This window comes from Panthera pardus, unplaced genomic scaffold (assembly GCF_024362965.1).
Source record: "Panthera pardus isolate Hobbes unplaced genomic scaffold, ASM2436296v1 HiC_scaffold_20, whole genome shotgun sequence".
NCBI classification, from domain to species: Eukaryota; Metazoa; Chordata; class Mammalia; order Carnivora; family Felidae; genus Panthera; species Panthera pardus.
In genome coordinates this window covers 29422778-29442530 of record NW_026526766.1, presented here as the reverse complement: position 1 = coordinate 29442530, position 19753 = coordinate 29422778, and the positions used below count along the sequence as shown (strand labels likewise).

Below are 19753 nucleotides of genomic sequence, written 5' to 3'. Positions count from 1 at the left end.
ATTCTCCCTTGGCAAGGCTTGTCCCCTGCAGGTCTTGTACATAGGGGACTGTCATCAGGAGTCCTAAGTGGACTCTCTACACGAGCCCTACATGAGCCTCTCCACTCAGTAATGGGGTCCCCTGGAGCCTTTGGTTTCACACTTTGCAGATCTCACCCCACCCCTTTTGTTTCTAAACTGTTTGGATTCTTCTATTCTGCAATCCCGTTTTACTTCTTGTTGCTGTTTAAACAATTCTCCTTTTACTATTTCAGCATACTCAGCACTGCTATTCAATTGCTCACTCAGTCTCCTAATTCTAACCAACCACCTTTAAATATTCCTTACCCCTCCAGGCTTCAAAGCCCCCGCTCTTCAAGTTGGCTTGGCTGTGGGTATCTTCCTGACAGGAAGGAGGCAGAAGGTGGGGGTGGCTCATTTCAGAACTGGGATCCCTACACTGAACAAAATCGCTTTTTATGAGAGCTCGATCTGTCTACCCAGGATCAAAGAATGGCTGCACCTGAGGTGACTGTGCAGGAGTGGTGGATAGCTTCTTAGATGTGGACAAATGTTTCTTCTGAACCCTCAATCAGTCATCTGAAGCATTCCAGTCGCCGGAGGTTGCTCTGAGGGAGGGATTAAGTGAACATGTTTGGCACCCACTTTTAGCGGGAGCCAGGAAAGAGGGGAACACACAGTGAAGAATGTGTCTGGGAGCACCTGGGTGGCTCAGTTAAATGTCCTACTCTTGATTTGGGCTCAGGTCATGATCTCAGTTTGTGCGATCGAGACCTGTGTTGGGCTCTGCGCTGACAGCGTGGAGCCTGCTTGAGATTCTCTCTCTCCCTCTCACCCTGCCCCTCTCCTTCTCTCTCTCTCTCAAAATTAATAAATTTTTAAAAAGTTACAATGCAAGCATTAAAAACTAAAGAATATGTCTGTGTGCATACATATGTGTGTGTGTGTGTGTGTGTGTGTGTGTGTGTGTGTGTGTGTAAGTAACAAGGTTAACAACTTAATCTCAAGTGGCGACAGATAGTCACAAAGGCAGAGCCAGGGATGACCTTGCCCATCAACAGATTTGATTACGCCCATGTGATTTGTTTCAGACCTGTTTAAAGAAGTCCCTCTGTTATCTCCTCTTTTGATGTGTCCTTAATGTTCCCTCTGGTCCTGCCTTAATGCCCTCAAATCTCCAACTTTAGAATTACTTCTCTGGATATGGGACCACAAGTCCAAGTTAACTTGCAAAAATATTGCCTAGTAGCCTTGTCAACCATTAACACCTTGATGCCAATTGGCTTATCAGACTCACAGGCTAGAGCTGAACTCTGTTGCCTGGAAGCCTTGTCAGTCATTGACACCTCCATACCAAGTGGGTTATCAGACTGGACAGTGCTAGAGCTGGTTTTGCAGGAAGGGATGGGGCACAAACAACTTTAGAAGGGTGGAGGCAACTGTTTGGTGACAAAGAGCCTGCCCTGGTGGGGAGTCTCAGAGAAATGCCAGAAGGTAACAACATATGGGGCTCTGGGCCCTGCAGAACACACATATTTCAGACTTGATGATTTAACATTTCTAGCATCTAGGAGTAGAGGGAAGAGGGGGACAGCACTGAGATTATTTTCAAAGGCTGATTTCAGAGGAAGGAAAAGACGGCAGGGAGTTCTCCTGCTCTTGGGAGAAAGGATTTCCAGTGAGTTCCCCTCCTTGCTGACCTTTTAGGTTCCAACACCACAGGCTTTCTCTCCCTGTTTCTTTACATCACCACTGGCCAATTCGAACTATTTACACTCAAACTGTCTTTGCTCCAATTATAAAGCGTTTGACTGAAATAGAACATAATATGAACACATTCAGTATTAACTAATGGATGTAAGACCACAAAATCTGAGTAGCTCTGTAATCTCCCTGTTCTGCACTATAAAGGGGGACAGGAGGCTCACGCAGCTTCAGGGCTCTTCCCTGCACAGACCCCGTCCAAAGCCAAGGACTGTTTTTTTGTGTTTGTAATTTTGAGTCCCTAAAGAAGCACCCCCATCCCACACTGCATAAGCTCAGACCCCACCAAACGTGGATCCACCCCTGATTATCAGCCTTGGCCACATGCTCAAGGATCATGTGGCCAAGTGTGCTTGCTGAGGGTGGGGAGAGGGGCTCATTTTAATGAGGAAAGGCAAACTTCACAAGGTCTGCTGGAATTTCTCTGCAAAATTAGCATACCTAGTGACTTTATATTGTGGACCTTTTAAATATCCTTTGCTAAGCTGTTTCTCTTTTTTCTTATTCCCCCCCCCCCTTTCTCTTTCAAATTCTAGACTACTCTATTTGGAGACGTATTTATATCTTCCTCTTCCTCACCCCACCCAAGTTTATAGGAGGTTCTGAATAGAGTCTTTTGATATGACACCAAAATGTAGTGTTTCCGAGTGAAACGTTGGTGGGTTTGTTTTTCCAATTATTATGACTCTTGGGATTCCTGCTCAGCTTGGATAAATGGATAATATCTATTTAAGACCATTTTTTACTTAAGTCCATTGGTATGAAGTGACTTTCTGGACCAGCCTAATTCACAGGGCTGCCCAGCATTCCAATGCTTAATTACCTAGTGCGTCTCAAACATAAGCACTCTGGAAACTCAAATAACCCTGTTAAAGAATGGAATATCATCTTTGGGACAAGGAGACAAACTGTGACTCTTAGGTTGGTTGTATGCTTTTTTTTTTTTTTTTAAATAACACCACACACACACACACACACACACACACACACACACACCCCTCCCTAATCACACTGTCAGCCCAGAATGATGTGAGAAAAGGCTGGTTTTACCTAAAGGGCAGCTAGTTAACTCTTTATATTTTCAAGAAATTATCTTACCCTCCCCCTCATCTGTAATTCATCTATATTCATAATGTGGACCATTTAAAATAGCACCTTTCATCTGTGTGTGAAACACAAGTGTAGCCTGCAGGTTTGAGCAGATGAAATGTTAAACACTGTAGCAGGGTCTCTCCGGAATAGGACTTTCCATTTAGGGCAAGAGGCTGAGAGCCCTTCCGCATGGAGGCACTTCCGTCTAACCCCATCACCCAAGCTTGCCTCGTTTGGGAAAGCAGCGTGGGTGGGAGCATTTGGGTGGCATACCCCAAAAACCACAGTAATTGGAAGGGAAAAAAAGCAAATATCAATTAGTAATTCCTCAGCCAGCTACCAATCTTGGTTTCCGAGGGACTCCACCTTGGGCTCTTCAGAAGCAGCAGCTCCCCAGGGACCTCGGACAGAAACGACGCGAATCTACATACATCTTGGTGCACTGAACATTTCCCCAAGGGAGGCTCTTGTTATCTGCCCGGCTTCCCTGGCTCTCTGCCTCCCTGTCAGCCTGTGGGCCTGTCAACCAGAATGATCCCAGCTTCTCAGGGCTTCCGTGGGAATGCGAGCAGGAAAGGGCTTTGAGAATTGAGGACAGGCAAGGTGGTGGTGTTCGGCCGCGCTCTGGGCACCCCGCACTTCCCGGAGCGCTGGGGATGCTGCAGTGAGCTTCCCCGCTCCCCTAGCAACCCCCGCCCCCGGGTTCGGGCAAGTGGCTAAAAGTTAGCAAATAAGGTGGGGGTGGGGACGGAGCACAAGGTGGGGTGGGGAAGGCGAGGTGGCGAGCCGAGACCCCCCGCCCAGCGGCCCCCCGCAGACAGGGCCGCGGGGGGCGGGGAGGGGGCGGCCGGGGCTCGCAGGAGCTCGCGCGGCTGGGCGCCTCCCAGGAAGGCGGGGAGGGGAGCGCCTGTTTACCCAGGAGGGCTGTGCTGATAGCACGTTCCTCGAGTTTACTTTGCTTTCCTTGAGTTTATTGTAAAGGGGTAAAGTTTTCGGATCTGTCACGTGACCCTGACAGGTCCTGCCTATGGCGCGGCAGACCACCCACGCCGAGGGCCATGGAACTGCTTAATAGAAACAGGCTTGTAATTGTGAGTCCGCGCTGCACTCCGCCGAAAGCCTCCGGCGGCCCAGCGCGCCGGGGTTTTTACACTTTCCGTTCCTTTTGTAAAGACGGAGGAGGAGGAGAAGACGAAGACGAAGACGAAGAAAAAGACGACAGGGAAGACAAAGAGACCCGCAGCGACAAGTCTAGGGGGAGACGAGGGAAGACGGGGAGAAGACGGAGGAGCGGAGGACCAGGAAAGGGGGGCGAGGGGAAAAAAGGAATTGATGTGAAATCCAAGCCCAGCGTCCGCGCCATCGGCACCCGCGCTCCGGGCAGGGCTTGACGGCCGGCTATGGTGAGTGCAGCCGGCGCGGCCGCCGCCGCCACCGCCGCCTTGCCCTCGCGCCGCGTGCGCCCCCGGGGCCGCGGGGTTGCGGGGCCGGGCGCCCCGCGCGGCGGACAGAGGGCCGGGCGCCGGGCGGGAAGGGGCGGGGGGGCGGCGCGCCGGGGCCGCGGGGCTGGGTGGGCTGCGCCGCCGGGGCGCGGGAGCGCCGGCCCGCGTCTCCACGCTCGCTCGCTCGCTCCGGGCCCCCGCCCCCCGAGGCCGGCCCCGCGGAGCGGGGCGGGGGCCGACGGCGGCGGCGGGCCCGGCCGGGGAACGGCTCCGGGGGGAGTTCTCACGGAGGGGGTCGCCTGGGATCCCATTTTCACGCTTGAAAGGGTCGCCACCTTGGCTTCCGCTCCGCAGCCTGCTGGTGGCTCCCGACTCGCCAGCTGAGGCAGAGCTGGGTCGGAAGGGCTGGTGCGGAGAGTGACAGCGCCGGGGGGAGGGTGCGGGCCGGGAGCGCGCGCACCGGACCTAGTTCTCTCGTCTCGGAGGCGCTGGTGGAGACCTGCTGGAGGGCACGGGCGCACGCTCCCGCACCCACACCCGGACGCCTGGAGTGCGACACCCTGGGCTAGGAGAGAAGCACCTTAAAAGCCCGGAGCTCACACATTCCCCCCTCCTTCCGCCGTAGGTGGGAAAAAGGGCCAGAGGTGCTTTTCTGAGTTCAGGAAGGGGGCACGGGTGGGAGAGAGGTTACGTGTTGACTCTTGCGCCCACGGAATCGGGCGTTCTGGTGCCTGCTACCCATTAGAGAGGTCGCCGGCTAGCCGGGTGCTGAGTGTGGCCTCAGGGGAGTCCTGAAGTGGGGTGGGCTGATTCAAACCCCTTTAGACCCGATGCCACACTGGGCCCACAGGACCTCCAGAGACTGTACCTCTGGGATGACATGTGCTATGCCTCCAGGTATTTAAGTTCATGCTAAAAATGACTCCTAGTGTGTGGATGAGCAATCAGTCCAAAGTTTTCAGATGTCAATTTACAACACCTAAGAAGAACCATATGGATTGTTGTCTATGGAAGACACCCAGAGACCAATCTTTTCCTAGACCTGGGAGAGAAGACTACTTTCTTCCGCTTTTATCCTCCCCGGGGAGGGGAAATCTAAAAGGACTAGACAGAAATAAAGACCCACAATGGGTGGCTCTAAATTTTAATAATTGTGTAACTGAGGTCTTGAAATACAATAGTGCTTTTTCAGGACTATTGCATTCTGTGTGTGTTCCGTTTTTGTTTTGTTTTTCCTCCAGTAGTTCAACATGCAATTAATTGCCTCCACAAAGAAAGACAATGCTTTTTGGTGTCATCCTTTGTTACTGTAACTTATTATTTCTGGGTGGTACCTCAGGATAAATTGTTGCCTCAGGTGCATTGTGCACCCATGTTGTAAAACAAGGGGCTTTCAATTGAGAGTTTGTGTGTGTTCCAGTTGTCACCAGCTTCCTTCCACAAGGCTGTAAAATGCCTTTGAGTCCAAGTCCTTTTTATATTAAAATGTTGAATCAAGGTGGACACCAATAGACCCATTCTCAATTTGGGGTATTAGCTTCATTTCAAACTCACTGTGAGAAGTGTATCTAATTTCTGGTTATAATCTAGTCCTAATCTAACAAGCTATTTGAATAGGAGTTCACACCATTTGGAATGATTTGGGCGGGGGGGGCGCGGGGGGGGGGAGGCTGTTTTTACAAATTGTCTTCAACTTTCTACAGATAGCAAAACAATATGGATTAAAATATCTGTCTTCCCTGTTTTTATCCTCATTCCTCTCTCTCTCTCTCTCTCTCTCTCTCTCTCTCACACACACACACACACACACACACACATACACACCACACACACACACACCTTTTATTTTCTCCCGCCTCTGCCACAGTGTATAAAGCCCTATTGAGACATGTAGGCGTGATGTGTAAACCGGATTAGCAGTATGAAAGAAAGACACACAATAAGCTGGAATTGTTTTACTTCCCTTTCATTTCTCATGCCTATATCTCTAATAAATTTGTTGCTCCAGCAGTGGGTCAAAGGGATCATGTTGCTCAGCTTCTTTTTCATGCAAGACCCAATGGCAGAGATCACTGAAATGAATGGTGTGCCTTCTGCCAAATGCAAAGCTTGATACAGATATATTAGATGGGGAGATAGAGATGAGGCAAGAGAGAGATGGAGGAAAAAATGTTCAAAGTCTGGGTCTTTCCAGAATACATCTCTATCCACTGGAGCAATGTGGGTAAGAAGATATTTGAGAAGGGGGGAATCAATACAAGGATCAATGCTGTGTTTTCTTTCAAGTTCATTGTAGGCTCTGGACATTTTCTCTGCTGCATAAAGTCTAATTCCCCTTTTCAAACTAGTATTTGAACCTGGAGTAATAAATGTGGAGATTTCTGGGATCTTCTCAGGACATCTCCCCTCTGCCACCCCACCCCAGGCTCACTACAGACTCAAAAAATGCCAGTGTTCCTGGGTTTGTGCTGTAGACCCCTCATTTACTCCTTTGTGGAATTGGGAGCAGCTTCCCATTAAAGGAGATCAGGGGTAATTAGCAGCATTATTTTGACAAGTTGGCTAGAGCTGTTCCCTTTCCTCCAGTCCTGGGGAGGGGGGAATAGGGGAGGAAACAGAAGGTAGAAGGGGAAGGGGAGGGGAGTCATACTTAGGGGTTTCACATTCTGTGGCTGCTGAGTCTTTTTTTTCACTCCCACCCCTGAAACCTTTTAGACTCATTTTCTACCATCACCTTTTAAATAAATACAAAAGCTGCCAATGAGAAAATAATAAGGCATTCTTAGGGAGCCAAGAAAATGTGGTGGATGGTGGCATACTTGCTCGAATAGAATAGACTAGTTATCCAAGGTACCTGCTTTGAACTGTTCAGGCTCTGGCCCATCACTCACATCTTGCACCCTGGGCTCCCCACCCAGAAACAGACATTACATCAAATCCCCAGTTCCTCTCCCCATCCCAGTCTCTCAACAGGCATACTGTGGGACTTAATATAATACTTGCACTTCTTTGCATTTGAAAAGAATATTAAACTCAGGCAAAATTATAACATGGCCCAGAGATCAATTGACTGGAATACATTTACCCCTTTATTCATTTCTACTCTGCAAAAACTAGCTAAATCACACTAGATTTTAAAGACCCATTTAGTCTCATCTGAGTAACCAGTGAAAAGTCAAATCTCACTATGGTTTCTCATTACTCAGCCAAGTCCACAATTGCTTATCATTGCAATGTCCAGATACAAAGGGCAGAGATTTCATTTCCCAGTGTTATCACTTGGATAATTGGATGTCAATTTTGAGATGTGTGTGGTGTGGCCATGGATATTTGAAGTATTGGAATGGAGAAGGGAAAATATATGAAGGATTCAGATTTTAAAAGTTTAAGAATATCTGTTTGAAAACTACAGACTCCTATGAAGTCTTGGATAATGATGGGGAGACCCAAATGACAATTGATAGAGACGATACATTCCCCCTTTACTTGGAAAGGGGAAAGACAGCACTCAACTGTTGCTCCAAAGAGGGCCAGCAACTCCTGCTGGTTGAAAAGGCCCCAAGCTCTCACTTATCTGGTAACTCTCAGGAGGGGAGCCACCCTGCAGAAAGGCCAAAAGGGACTGTCTTCCTAGCAGACACCTTCCCAGGCCTGGCTGCTTCAGCCAGCCTCATTTCAGGTCTGGAGAATCCTTATGGCTAGTTGAAGTTAACAAACCCGGTGTGGCACAGCAGTCCCCTGCACAGGGCATGCATATTAAAGCCGACAACGCTTACAAATGTAAATAAGGGCAGATTGATTAGGAACAACATTATCGCTGGGAATGTCGCACTCGCATGCATCAGCAATGAGGCAAATTGGGGGCAGCCTCAGCCCTGACCACCCAAGTCGAGCAGGCTTTTACACTGGCTCCTCTTCCCTTTCTTAAAACGTTACAGAAACAAGGCCAATTAGATCCTCAAAGTAATTCATCTCTGTGTATGAAAAAAGCAGACCACAGGGGAAGCGGCGGGTGGGGGTGGGGAGATTAAGATAGCGCTTGTTAGAGCCCAGGCTGGGGACTGCGTCCTGGAACCGATGGGTAGAATTTACAGGCCTGGACTATTGTCTGAGATGCTGAAAAGTTAACCTATCAAACAGCGGGTGAGGAGGCTGAGGGCGCTGAAAACCCGGGAGATCAATGTTCAAAACGTTTAGGAATTAAGTCAAACTGAGGGAAATGAGCCCGAGTGGAAGAGGCTTTACCATTGAAATGGTGCACATGTAGAAGCAGTCAGAACGAGAGGATATGCAGCTGCGTGCAGAGAGTAATAAGTAACCATGATGTGTACATAGCCTATAATTTCAGTTTAGAATTCCATAATCCAAGTGGCTATACTAAAATTGCTATAAATAAAAGATTAGGAGGCACAACTAATGTTCTGGTCTCAAACGCTGTAAAGGAATGTGAAAAGACAAACATAGCAATAGCAACCTATGGCTACATGATTACCTTGCTACATACATACAGCACGACTCAAATATCAAAAGACTGACATGTAAAACTAGGGGCACAACCCCCAATTCTCTGAAAAATAATTTCCAGCGGCAAGCACTTAAGAGTTTGACTTGAAACGTCTGCAGAACCAGTCAGTAAAAAAAAGGTAGAATGAATCACCTTTCCTGCTTTATGTTCTTTATCAAACAGAATAAAGATCAGGATATCGCTTCAAGATTAAACTTGCTATGTGTCGAGCCCAATCTTCCTTTGATATTATATTTTAAGGTAGTGTCATTTTAATTGCACGGTGCTTGCCTTCCCTTCTGGATTTTAGCAGCCCTCCCAGAGCTGCGCACAAAATCACGTGCTCCTTCAGAGTTTTGAGTTTTGAATTTCCGCGCTAGCCGAGTGCTCCGGTCCTCCTGTTGATCTCGAAAACATCCTCAAGACACTTTTACTGTCTTTGTCTCTATTCTACGAGCCACCCTATTCCGCCCAGGGTCCCCCACACGTTCCGCCGGTTTGGGATTCAGGAGACAGGGCCTCCCACTGACACCAAGACGGAGAAAAAGCTAGAAGGAAGGTGGGGAGGCTGGGTAGGGAGGAGAAAGGGTTCACGTGAAAGAGGAAAAAGAAAGGAAAAGGGAAAGGAGGGAGGGGGAAACCGCCAAAGAGGAAGGAAGAGAGCGGGGAGGGCTGCCGACAAGCCCCCCGCAGGAACCGCGTGGGCCGCCCGGGTGGCCGGCGCGCCCCGCTGCAGTCCCCTTCGGGCAGGGGCCGCGGACGCCCGGCAGCTGAATGGGAAGGGAACCCGTGCGCTCGGCCATTGGCCGGCTGCAGGGAGGCCGCGCGGACATTGGGCAACGTAAGGGGGCCGGACCGCCTTCAGGAATGTACTACGGCGCGTTCGGCACGTCCGTCAGCGCCGGCGGGGTGCTAGCCTCGTCTGGGCTCCCGGGAGGCCGCGCTGGAGACTTGGAGTCCGCCCGGCTCGAGCCAAGCGCACCGACTTCCCTACCTGCTCCGCCTGGGCCGCGCGGGGAGTCCCGGAGCTCGGGTGCGCGCGCAGGCGGAGGCACGCGCGCGCCTAGGCCTCCCGGCAGCCGAGTGCGCGCCGCGCTGGCCCGGCCCTGAGTCACGTGGCCGCATGGGCTCCGCCTTCTCCCTGCTCCTCCCCCTTTCCCTCCATCTGGGTTTCTTTCTTTCCTTTCCTCTCCTTTCTTTCTTCTTTTTTTTCAATGAACACACACCGTGTGCATCTTAAAGCCACACTGCTCCAATTCACTGCTGCGGTCGGCTTCTAGCTGCCGCGGGGTCCCCCTCTGCAGTTCAACCACGTTTTTAAAAAAGAAAAATACTAAAAGGAAGCAGAATCGAATTTGCGGGGTCTGGTCCCTATCTCAGGGAGGAATTTAATAACTTGCAAACTTAAGAAAAACAAATTACACTCCTCAAAAATTCTATTTTTCAATAAAAAGCGGAACTGTGTAGATAGTTTAATTTGTCTATGGCCCCAGGATCTACTTCAGAGGGTCGCGTGTTTTCCTCCCCAACGGGAAGCGAATCCCCGGGATGTCTCGGTGACACTGGCCGCAGTGTCCTGACAAGTCCTCGCAATCAGCGCACAATTTGTTTCGAATGAATCCAACATCAAAGCCTTTATTCTCCCCAACGTCACGCTATTATTAAATATAACAGGATGCGTACCAATTTTTGAAAAAAATAATAAAACTTTAAAAACAGACTTTAAGTAAACAAAGGCACATGAGTAATAAAAGGGGGGCGTCCAAACGAACCCCAAATAGGAAAACTTTTTTCTCTTAAGGAAACAGTTCCGTTGCTCCGGATTGTTAAAAAGATTCTGTTGTTTCTCTTTTGCATATGTCATATTAAAGATTCAAATAAAAACGCCTCTGCCTCCACAAGACTACTTCGGTGTCTGGATTCCACGTTTTTAAAACACTGACTCCTTCAAACGGCGACTGTGCTGCCGTGGGTTTTGGTGTGGGGTGGGGGGGAGGATTTTAAGAAAGGGTGGCTTTCCCCAACGTCCTTACTTTCCTCTTTAACTTTCCATTTTGTTTATCTTAATGCGAGGCGTTGTTCCCTGCGAGAGCCTAAGTCTTCTCTTTAGTTAGAAAAGAAAAGAGAGGAGAAAAAAAAAAAAAAATCTGGCACACACTGGCGCACTATCCACCACCCTGTCATTATTGGTGCAGGCCTGGGAATTCAAGCCGGACCTCCCAGTATTTGCTGCAGCTTGAGGCCAAGGTGCCTCTGAAAGGGTTTTCTTTGAGGAATTTCAGAAATTGTTTAAGCGCTTAAAAAAATATTACATTTCCCCCCGTGTCTATCGCGAGGCAAATGCTCGTGGATGTGTGTGTGTGAGAGAGTGTGTGTGCGCGCGCAAAAGGCGTCTTACAAAAAGAAGACACTGTTGAAAAGAAAAGAAATAAGAAAGAAAAGGGAGGGGGGAGCATTCCTTAATGGAAGTATTGCATGCGAGAAGGTTGGCGCTCTCGGAGGCTCCCCCCGAAGCCGGGGATGCACACACTGGGGTTGCCTACCTGGGTGGTCTCTCTACTTTGGTGAGCTGTTGCTAAGCAGCTAATAATAGTCATGTTTGCTGAGTAATTTCTGCCCTCCGCGAGCCAATCGCGTCGCAGAAACCCAAGCCATCTGACAGCCCCGGGGGCGGGAGCTCCAGCCTTTTTCTCTTTCGCTCGGTCTCTCCCCCTCCACCCCCTCCCCTCCTCCTCCTCTTTCTCCAAATGGAGAGAGTTCTTTTTTTTCTTCTTCCATCTCATCTATTGAATCAAGGAGCTGCTGCGGCCGCTGCCCGCTGCACACACACAGAGCGGAGTCCCCACGTCCCGGGAGCGAGAGAGGCGCGCTGCACTGGGGCAGAATGGTCCAGCGGGTCGGCGAGGAGCACAAGAAAGCAGAGTCCGGGACCGAACAGCCACCGCGAACCCAGCAGCCAGAGCCCGAGCAGCCCGAGCAGCAGCTTCAGGAGCCGCCACCGCCAGCAGCAGCCGCCGCGGGAGCAGCGGCGACGGCGGCTGCCCCGGCCCGGCAGCGCTGAGACCCGCCGGGCACCCACGGACCCTGCGGCAGTGGCTCTGCGCTTACCCTCCGCGGCCGCTCGGGCGACCCGGGAGGCGCCGAGGGAGACTGCGAGGCCGGCGGGAGCGGCGGGGATTTGCTGGCGCTTTCTGCAGTGAAGGGGTCGCGGCGCGGGGCGGGGGGCGGGTAGGGGGAGTTGGGGACCGCGAGGAGCTCCGCGCGAGCGCCCGAAGGACAGGCTGGCTCCGCGCGCCGGCTCTCGCCTTCCCGAGAACTGGATGTGGGCAGCGGCGGCCGCAGGGACCTCGGGACCCCCGCGCAATGTGGCAATGGATGGCGCAGGGTCTGACTCCCCGGCAGCGGCTGCGGCCGCAGCGGCAGCAGCGCCCGCCGTGTGAGCAGCAGCGGCAACAGCAGCAGCAGCAGCAGGTCTGTCAACCCCAGCCCGAACAGCCGGCGGCCAGGAGCGTCTTCGCCAGCCGAGCGCCCGGGCGCGCCGGGAGCCCGCAGCGGCGGCGGCAGCAGCGCGCCGGGCCGCCCGGGAAGCCTCGGTTCCCGCGGCGGCGGCGGCGGCGGCGGCGGCGGCGGCAACATGGCCTCGGCTGGTAACGCCGCGGAGCCCCAGGACCGCGGCGGCGGCGGCGGCAGCTGCAGCGGGGCCCCGGGCCGGCCGGCCGGCGGCGGGAGGCGCAGACGGACCGGGGGGCTGCGCCGCAACGCCGCGCTGGACCGGGACTATCTGCACCGGCCCAGCTACTGCGACGCCGCCTTCGCTCTGGAGCAGATTTCCAAGGTGCATTTCAGACTCTCTCCTCTCCTCCCACTCTCTCTTCCCTCCTCTTCCTCTTTGGGATCGCCCCCGCCACACACACACACACACACACACACACACACACACACACACACACACACACCTCTCCAGGAAAAGAAGCAGACAAGTGGGGATTGAAAAATTCAAACCCTCCCTCCGGTCCTAGGAGGAAAGGGCTGTCTGAGGTCCGCAGGGGGTGGAGGGTGTGTGTGTGTGTGTGTGTGTGTGTGTGTGTGTGTGTGTGTGTACGCGCCCTCCCCGGCAAGCCTTTTCCGGAGCACTGGAAAGCGGTCCACAGAGGACCACCTCGAGGGCGGCCTCAGCGCGGCACAGCCCAGTGCCCCCAGCCCCGTAGCCCCCTGCTCCCGCGCCCCTGCCCCTATTTGCAACCTAAACCCCTGTAATGCTGCCACATTTCTTAACATCTTGGAGGGGGAGGCGGAGTGGAGAGAGGCGGAGAGAGGAAGGGGGGGGGGAGGGAGCCGAAATAAAGGTGGTTTCCTCTTTTGGCAGCCGGTTTTGCTTTTGTTGAACATGAGATCTCTACCCTCTTAAAAATTATCCTTGGAAGAGGGCATCTCCCCTCTTCCTTTTTAGTTTTTGAGCCACCTCTTCTCAGAGCCTGAGGGGAAAGGGAAAGTTGTAAACAAATTGCCACCTTAAATCCGCGGTACTTGTCTGCCAAGCGGCCGGGTTCATTGTGTTTACGAGGCTCGCTGAAATGTGTGGAATCCAGGGAAGGCGAGCACCCAGACGGGGGCCCGCCGGGGCAGCGGCCAGCGCCGGGGAAACGCCGCCGCCGGGAGCAGCCAGCGCCCAGCCAGGACCCCCGCCTGCGCCGGCCTGGGCCCTTACCCTGTGCACTTGGCTACTTTTTACGTTTAACCAGATGGGAAGGGAGAGGAGGGAAAGATCCATGTGGCTGCCCTCTTCCGATCACAAATGTTGTCGTAAGTTGCAGATGGCTGCCCCACTTCCTAATTCAGCTCACACAGCGTCTCCCAACGCTATGGAAATGCGTCGCGAGTGAGCTCCGGCGGCCGCGCTCACCACGTGGATCCCCACTTACTACCACGCGGGGCGGGGGTCAGGCTCGGGGAGCCCGCAATACATTGTTCCCAGAGCGCGCTCGTCCCCCAGCCCCCATCCCTGCCGGGGCACCCCGAGAGGGGTAAAAGATGGGGCTTGACTTGCGGGGAAGGGACCCTTGGCTTCCTGGTTCTTAAATGGTGGGCTCCATCGCAGACATTGAGCAGCCCCTCCCTTCCCGGCTCCGGGGTGAATATTGCCTGTGATGAGTGATTTCTCTCCTCTCTGCCTCGGCTTCCCTTCCCCCTGTTCTTGCAGCCCTTCTCCCCAACGCCCCCAAGACACCTTCGGGGATGTTGCGCGGGTCGAGCGGGGGGTTGTCCCTGCTGTCGCCAAGGTGCAGCTCCCACGCTGCAGCCCCACTTTGATTTATGTCCAGGCGCCCCCCACGCCGCTCGCCTTACCCGGGGCCAGCCTGGGTTCCAGTCCCGAGGGCACCCCCCACCCACGGATGTCGCGGGATCCGCGGGCGGGTGCGCGCAAGCCGGCGTGGGCGCGCGGGCCGCGACTCCCCGGCGCTCACTCCTCCCTTCTGCTTCATCCTCAGGGGAAAGCTACTGGCCGGAAAGCGCCGCTGTGGCTGAGAGCGAAGTTTCAGAGACTCTTGTTTAAACTGGGTTGTTACATTCAAAAAAACTGCGGCAAGTTCTTGGTTGTGGGCCTCCTCATATTTGGGGCCTTCGCTGTGGGATTAAAGGCAGCTAATCTCGAGACCAACGTGGAAGAGCTGTGGGTGGAAGGTAAGAGACCTAGCGCCCGCCGCAGCGCCCTCTCGTCCCCCAGCCCAGGCCCCCTTCCCGTCCTCCTTCCAACTGATAAAGATATTTGCCAGCGTACACCTAGAGCCTTTCTGTGGCGAGCGAGAACCCCCTGCCCGCACCAGGGGGAATTGTTTATTGTTTGGGCGCCTGGCTGGGAGCCAGGCCCGCCCGACAAAGGCCGCGCTGTAATCTACTCGGGGCGCTGCGCTTTGCTAGGTGTTGTGGGAGAGAGTGGCGAGGGCGGGCCGGCGGGGGCGCCAGGCCCCTCCGCGGGACGGACCACTCCGCGCGGCCGGGGACCCCTGGGGCCTGCCGCCGCCGCTGCTCGCCTCCGCCGCGCCGGAGACGCGGTCGGAGGAAGGCCTCTCGGCTCCTGGCTCTCTTCCTCGGCGTCCTTCCCTCCCCCACCCCCACCCACCACGTCCAAAGAGAAAGAAGGGGGGGGCAGAGAGAGGCCACCCCTCCGGCTGGAGGGAGTGCGCGCGCCCCCGGCGGCCGTGGCCGCCGCGCCGCGGAGGGTGGGGGGCGGGCGTAGCGCGGGCCTGCGGAGGCGGCGGCGTGTGTGGTCCTGTTTTTGGACAGCTTTCAACTCTGGGGGAAAAAAACATTTGTCTCAAGGTACAAAAAAAAAAAAAAAAAAAAAGTGGGGGTGGGGAGGAAAGGAGTTGAAAAAAAAACAGTAAAGCATAGACTGGAACGCATGTTTGCAAAGTAGATTAATGTTTCCTCGCGGGTGGGGGCTTTTTAAATGGTATGATTTGGGGGCAAGGCTGCGTTTTGCAGGCTGAAAGAAATGAGTTTTAAGAACGCGGGTTTGGAGGGCGGGGCCACGCGGGAGCTCTCCAAGGCTTTCTGCCAGTCTTTTATACACATTCCTCAATTTGGGGGTTCTCGAAGTGTCTTTTTTTAAGCAGTTGTAAATTTAAAATAGATCCCCCCACCCCCACCCCCACGACGGAAACATTTTACATTCTTTTGGTCGCACGGCTTTTTTGTTGGGGGGGGGGTGTTATTGGTGGTTGTTTTTTAATTATTTTCTGGAAAGTAACAGATTTGCTATTTGGAAACATTTACCCCCTAAACACTGCCTTGGATATCTCTGACAATAGGATGGGAAGGAAGGATTGAGGTAATTATGCAGATTTTTCAAAACAGAATATCTTGAGCATTCCTAGGGAAAGCTACCTAACCCAAAATTTGGAAGCCTAAGAGTTATATGTGTAATTACGTGAATGATTCCTTTTAGGATGCTGAGAACTAACCTTGGAGAATATTTTGTTAACTATGCCTTGTTTATGAAGATTCAGCTCTCTGTGTTTTGCAAGCATATGGTGGAGTCTTTAATTGAGAAGTGACAATTAAAATAATAGTCCAAGTAATTAAGGCCAGAAAACATTCTTGCTTTAAGTAGCTTGATAATTAATACAAAAGTATTCTTTGGATTGAATCCATGGGGTAATTTACCTCAGTTGAGCACTTCAGCATCATTGGTAGATAAAAGAAGGGTTTTATTGAACACCTATGATATCTTAGCACCAAGCTTACTGAGCACCAATAATGTCCCCAGCACGTGTTAGGTACTGTAAGGGTCACTGAAGTCTGTGAGACACTCTCTGTGCACAAATCCACTCACTTACAAAATGCTAGAGTTGAATGGGCTTGCAGTAAATTTGAGCTCACAGTTGAAGTGGGCCATGAAAGTCAAATGGGGAAAAAAAGCTTCTGCGGAAGTGAGGCAAATTAGGGTGACCTGGAGAGAGAGAGAAGGAGAGAGGGAGTTCTGCACAAGAGCTCAGAAAGGGGGTCAAGCAAAGCCCAAGTGAGTGGAGGCCCCTAGTGTAGTGGGAATAGGGTGCCATGGCTCATGTGTGCCCTGGAGCGCAGGGCTGTAGTTCAGAAATGATGTGATTGGCTAGGCTGTGGGGAGCTGGACGAAACAAGGGATGAGCAGAGGGGCCTCCCAGCTCTGTCCATATGTTCACACTGCACCACTCAGACCAGTGAATTTGCTCAGTATCAGTGATGATGACAAAAGATAATTTTTTGCTATTTTGAGCAAGACTTTTAGGTAGACCTTTAATACATGTAAAGAGAAGTGATGCGATTTATTTTCTTAACATTGTATATTTCTGGAAGCAACTGTGTTTCTGCATTACACACTTCATTGCAAGTCCTGAAAGAAGGAGGAACATGATTAGGGGCAGTCTCCCTGAGCTGCCGCTTAGTGAGAGAGTATTAAGGAGTGATACCTCAGACACTCAGGACTCAGTTTGCCAACTTTGGGCCTCTGAGTTTTGGTATTTTCAGCGTGGCTCACAAGTTCTTTAAGCAAATGTTATTTTACTTAATGCTATCACTTGTTGAGCAACTGCCATTACTGTTTATTATCTATTATCACAAGCCTTACAACTCAATAAAGTAGCCATCTATTATATTTATTTTTATAACATGATAGTGTATGTGGTATTTCTACATGTAATAGCTGAATTCTTGTTCCATTTTACAATGGCAAAATGTCCACTTTGCCTACTAATGATTTAAGTCAACTTGGCCTCTTGATTTCTTGATTTGTCATCACTCATTCATTCATTCATTCATTGGGTATTAGATTCTTCCCGGTAGAAGAAGCAATAGTTTCGTAAATGCAAGGAAACCCCACCAGGGATCCCATGAGGCCACCATACCATCTTATAATTTTAACATAAATTCAAAGAAGAGGTAACAGTGAGGAGGTCTTGTTTATGGTGTAGTGAGCTTGGTGTTCATATCAGCAATAAATAGTGTAAGCATTTGTTTTCAGGAGTTGGAATTTCCTGCTGTCCTACACTGTAGCAGATTAAAATGAGCAGCAACTCAGAATTTAGGTTAATTTGTACTTTAATCTCTTTGATAAATTCTTCATCACTATGAGCACAAGAAGTCTGTTAGATGGTTGTTTTCTTAATGGAGACTGTAAATGTTCTGAACATAAACATGGGTGCTTACTACTCTAAATAAACCAAATGAATAGAGATTGCGTATTTCCCTAGTTAAAAAGCAACAGACTGAGAAAGCATAAGAGATTTTAAGGGGAGGGGAATGCTGAGGGACAGCTTGGAAAAAATGCTATTTCCCTTGTGATATTTAAAAATATGACCTACCACACACACTACATAGATAAATATACAAAGGCAACTAGAGATACATATATCTACATACCTACACACGAATACATATTATATACCAGGTGATTCCTGCACAATATGTGGGGTTAGGTGCACCAACCCCTCCACAATTAAAAATCCATGTATAACTTTGACTCTCCAAAAACTTAACTACTAACAGCCTGTGTTGACTGGAAGCCTTACTAATAACATAAATAGTCAATCAACACATATTTTGAATGTTACACACATCATTTACTGTATTCTTACAATAAAATAAGTTAGAGAAAAGAAAATGTTATTACAAAAATCAAGAGGAAGAAAATATATAGATATGGTAGAGTATTTATATCCCCAAAAAATCTGCATATAAGTAGACCTGCACAGTTCAAACCTGTGTTGTTCATATATCTCCACTTAATATTTGTATTTGTGTGTACACATAGACTTACTACATCTATCTTTGTATCTGCCAAGATAATTGTTATCTTTTTAATATAGCCGGCAAATTAAAGGGATCCACTTGATAAGCTACATCACTGATTTGACTTTCATGCTTTTAACATGCTGGGGAAATGTGGCTTTATAAGGACAGTTTGAATACATTGGCCACAATGTGCAGACCAATATAAGCTAGATAAATAAGATTCTGTCCTATTTTTATCTCATTGGTGATAAGAATTTTTTGATTCTCTTGTTAAAATGTTCGTACAACGATTGCTGTCATCATTGTAACAGCAACCAGTTTCTTTTAAGAAACTCAATATACATTAGATGTTAGCTTAGGTCTCAGGGTTAGAGTATTTGCAAGTCAGAAATACCAAATTTAGCTCACTTGTGAATAGAGTCATGAGGTTTAGTAAAAGAATATGTGGAATGATGTTGTGGACATCTGCTGTTACTGAAGCACATGCCAGTGGTGGCAAGGTCTGGGAGAGACTAATTGTTATTTAAAAATAAAAATATTCGGGGCACCTGGGTGGCTCAGACAGTTGAGAGTCTAACTTTGGCTCAGGTCATGATCTCACCGCTTGTGAGTTTGAGCCCTGCATTGGACTCTGTGCTGACAGCTCAGAGCCTGGAGCCTGCCTCAGATTTTGTGTCTCCGTCTCTCTGTCGCTCCTCTCCCCCCCCCCCCCAAATAAACAAACATTTAAAAAAAATTTTTTAGGGGCACCTGGGTGGCTCAGTCGGTTGAGTGTCCGACTTCGGCTCAGGTCATGATCTTACAGTCTGTGAGTTCGAGCTCCGAATCGGGCTCTGTGCTGACAACTCAGAGCCTGGAGCCTGTTTCGGATTCTGTGTCTCCCTCTCTCTCTGCCTCTCCCCCGCACATGCTCTGTCTCTCTCTGTCAATATTTGTTTTTAAAAAAAATTTTTTTAACTTTTTAAATAAATAAAAATATTCAGCACATGTTCTCCATGCCTGCTCTGTGCCAGGCATTGCATGAAGCTCCAGAGAGATGTTAGTGAAAGGCCACAGTCCCTGCCCTCAGGACCTCCACCCAGCAGGCACATAGACCACTGGCACTAGGGCAGGGACGCCTCCCAGGACAGCCCTGACAGGGGTCTGAGCCAGGCACAAGGGCTGGAGAGGTGGGGGTGCTGCTGGGACATTCCAGAACAGAGGAACAGCTCCTGCAAAGGCTCAGAGGCTGGGGGTGTGGCCTCCAGGAGAACTCCCAGTGCTTGACTCCAGTTGGGACATCGATCTGAGGTGGGGAGCCTTGGGGCCTGGAAGGCCCAGCTGCATGGCAGAATGGTCTCTGCTGTGTGCAGGGCATTCGGCTGAGGGGCTACCAGCTCTTCCTTTTAGTCATTCTTTGCCTGTCTCATTATCTGTACTAGCATATTTGGCCTCTAGTGCCCTCCTGGGACTGGAGTGCTTCAGCTGGATTTCTCTCCTCTGGGCACAGAAGGGAAATACTTTATTTTTAATCTTGCCCATTTCTCTGTTGGCATTTCCTTTTTTGCTTAGCACCCATATCTTCCTGTCTCCCTGAATAGCTACTACCCCCCACTCCAACCCTCTCTCAGATGCAAGTTTGTTGTCACAACTCTCCAGTGGCAGAACATTCATTTATCTCTTTGAGATTTGTTTTTCC

At 50.7% G+C, this 19753-nt stretch overlaps 2 protein-coding genes across 6 annotated transcripts in view; both read left to right on the top strand.

The window, feature by feature from the left end:
• Positions 1-3914: 3914 nt before the first annotated feature.
• On the top strand, positions 3915-4247 carry LOC109251661 (polyribonucleotide nucleotidyltransferase-like). Its single transcript, XM_019423446.2, has one exon. It carries the CDS (start codon positions 3915-3917, stop codon positions 4245-4247), a length of 333 nt encoding a protein of 110 aa, XP_019278991.1.
• The window catches only part of PTCH1 (patched 1), a 71533-nt gene continuing 55925 nt past the window's right edge, over positions 4146-19753 (top strand). For 2 of the 5 annotated variants that reach the window (XM_019423441.2, XM_019423440.2), the window contains exons 1-2: positions 12057-12637; positions 14292-14484. In XM_019423441.2, the coding sequence (XP_019278986.2) occupies positions 12437-12637; positions 14292-14484 (394 nt within the window). In that variant the 5' untranslated portion in view covers positions 12057-12436. Of the gene's footprint in view, positions 4260-12056; positions 12638-13399; positions 13606-14291; positions 14485-15043; positions 15124-19753 lie in introns of those variants that run through there. The other 3 variants (XM_019423442.2, XM_019423444.2, XM_019423443.2) reach the window with 3 other exon arrangements.

Excerpts from the sequence above, each read along its gene's own strand:
- LOC109251661 (XM_019423446.2), top strand. The coding sequence starts at position 3,915 with ATGGAACTGCTTAATAGAAACAGGCTTGTAATTGTGAGTCCGCGCTGC.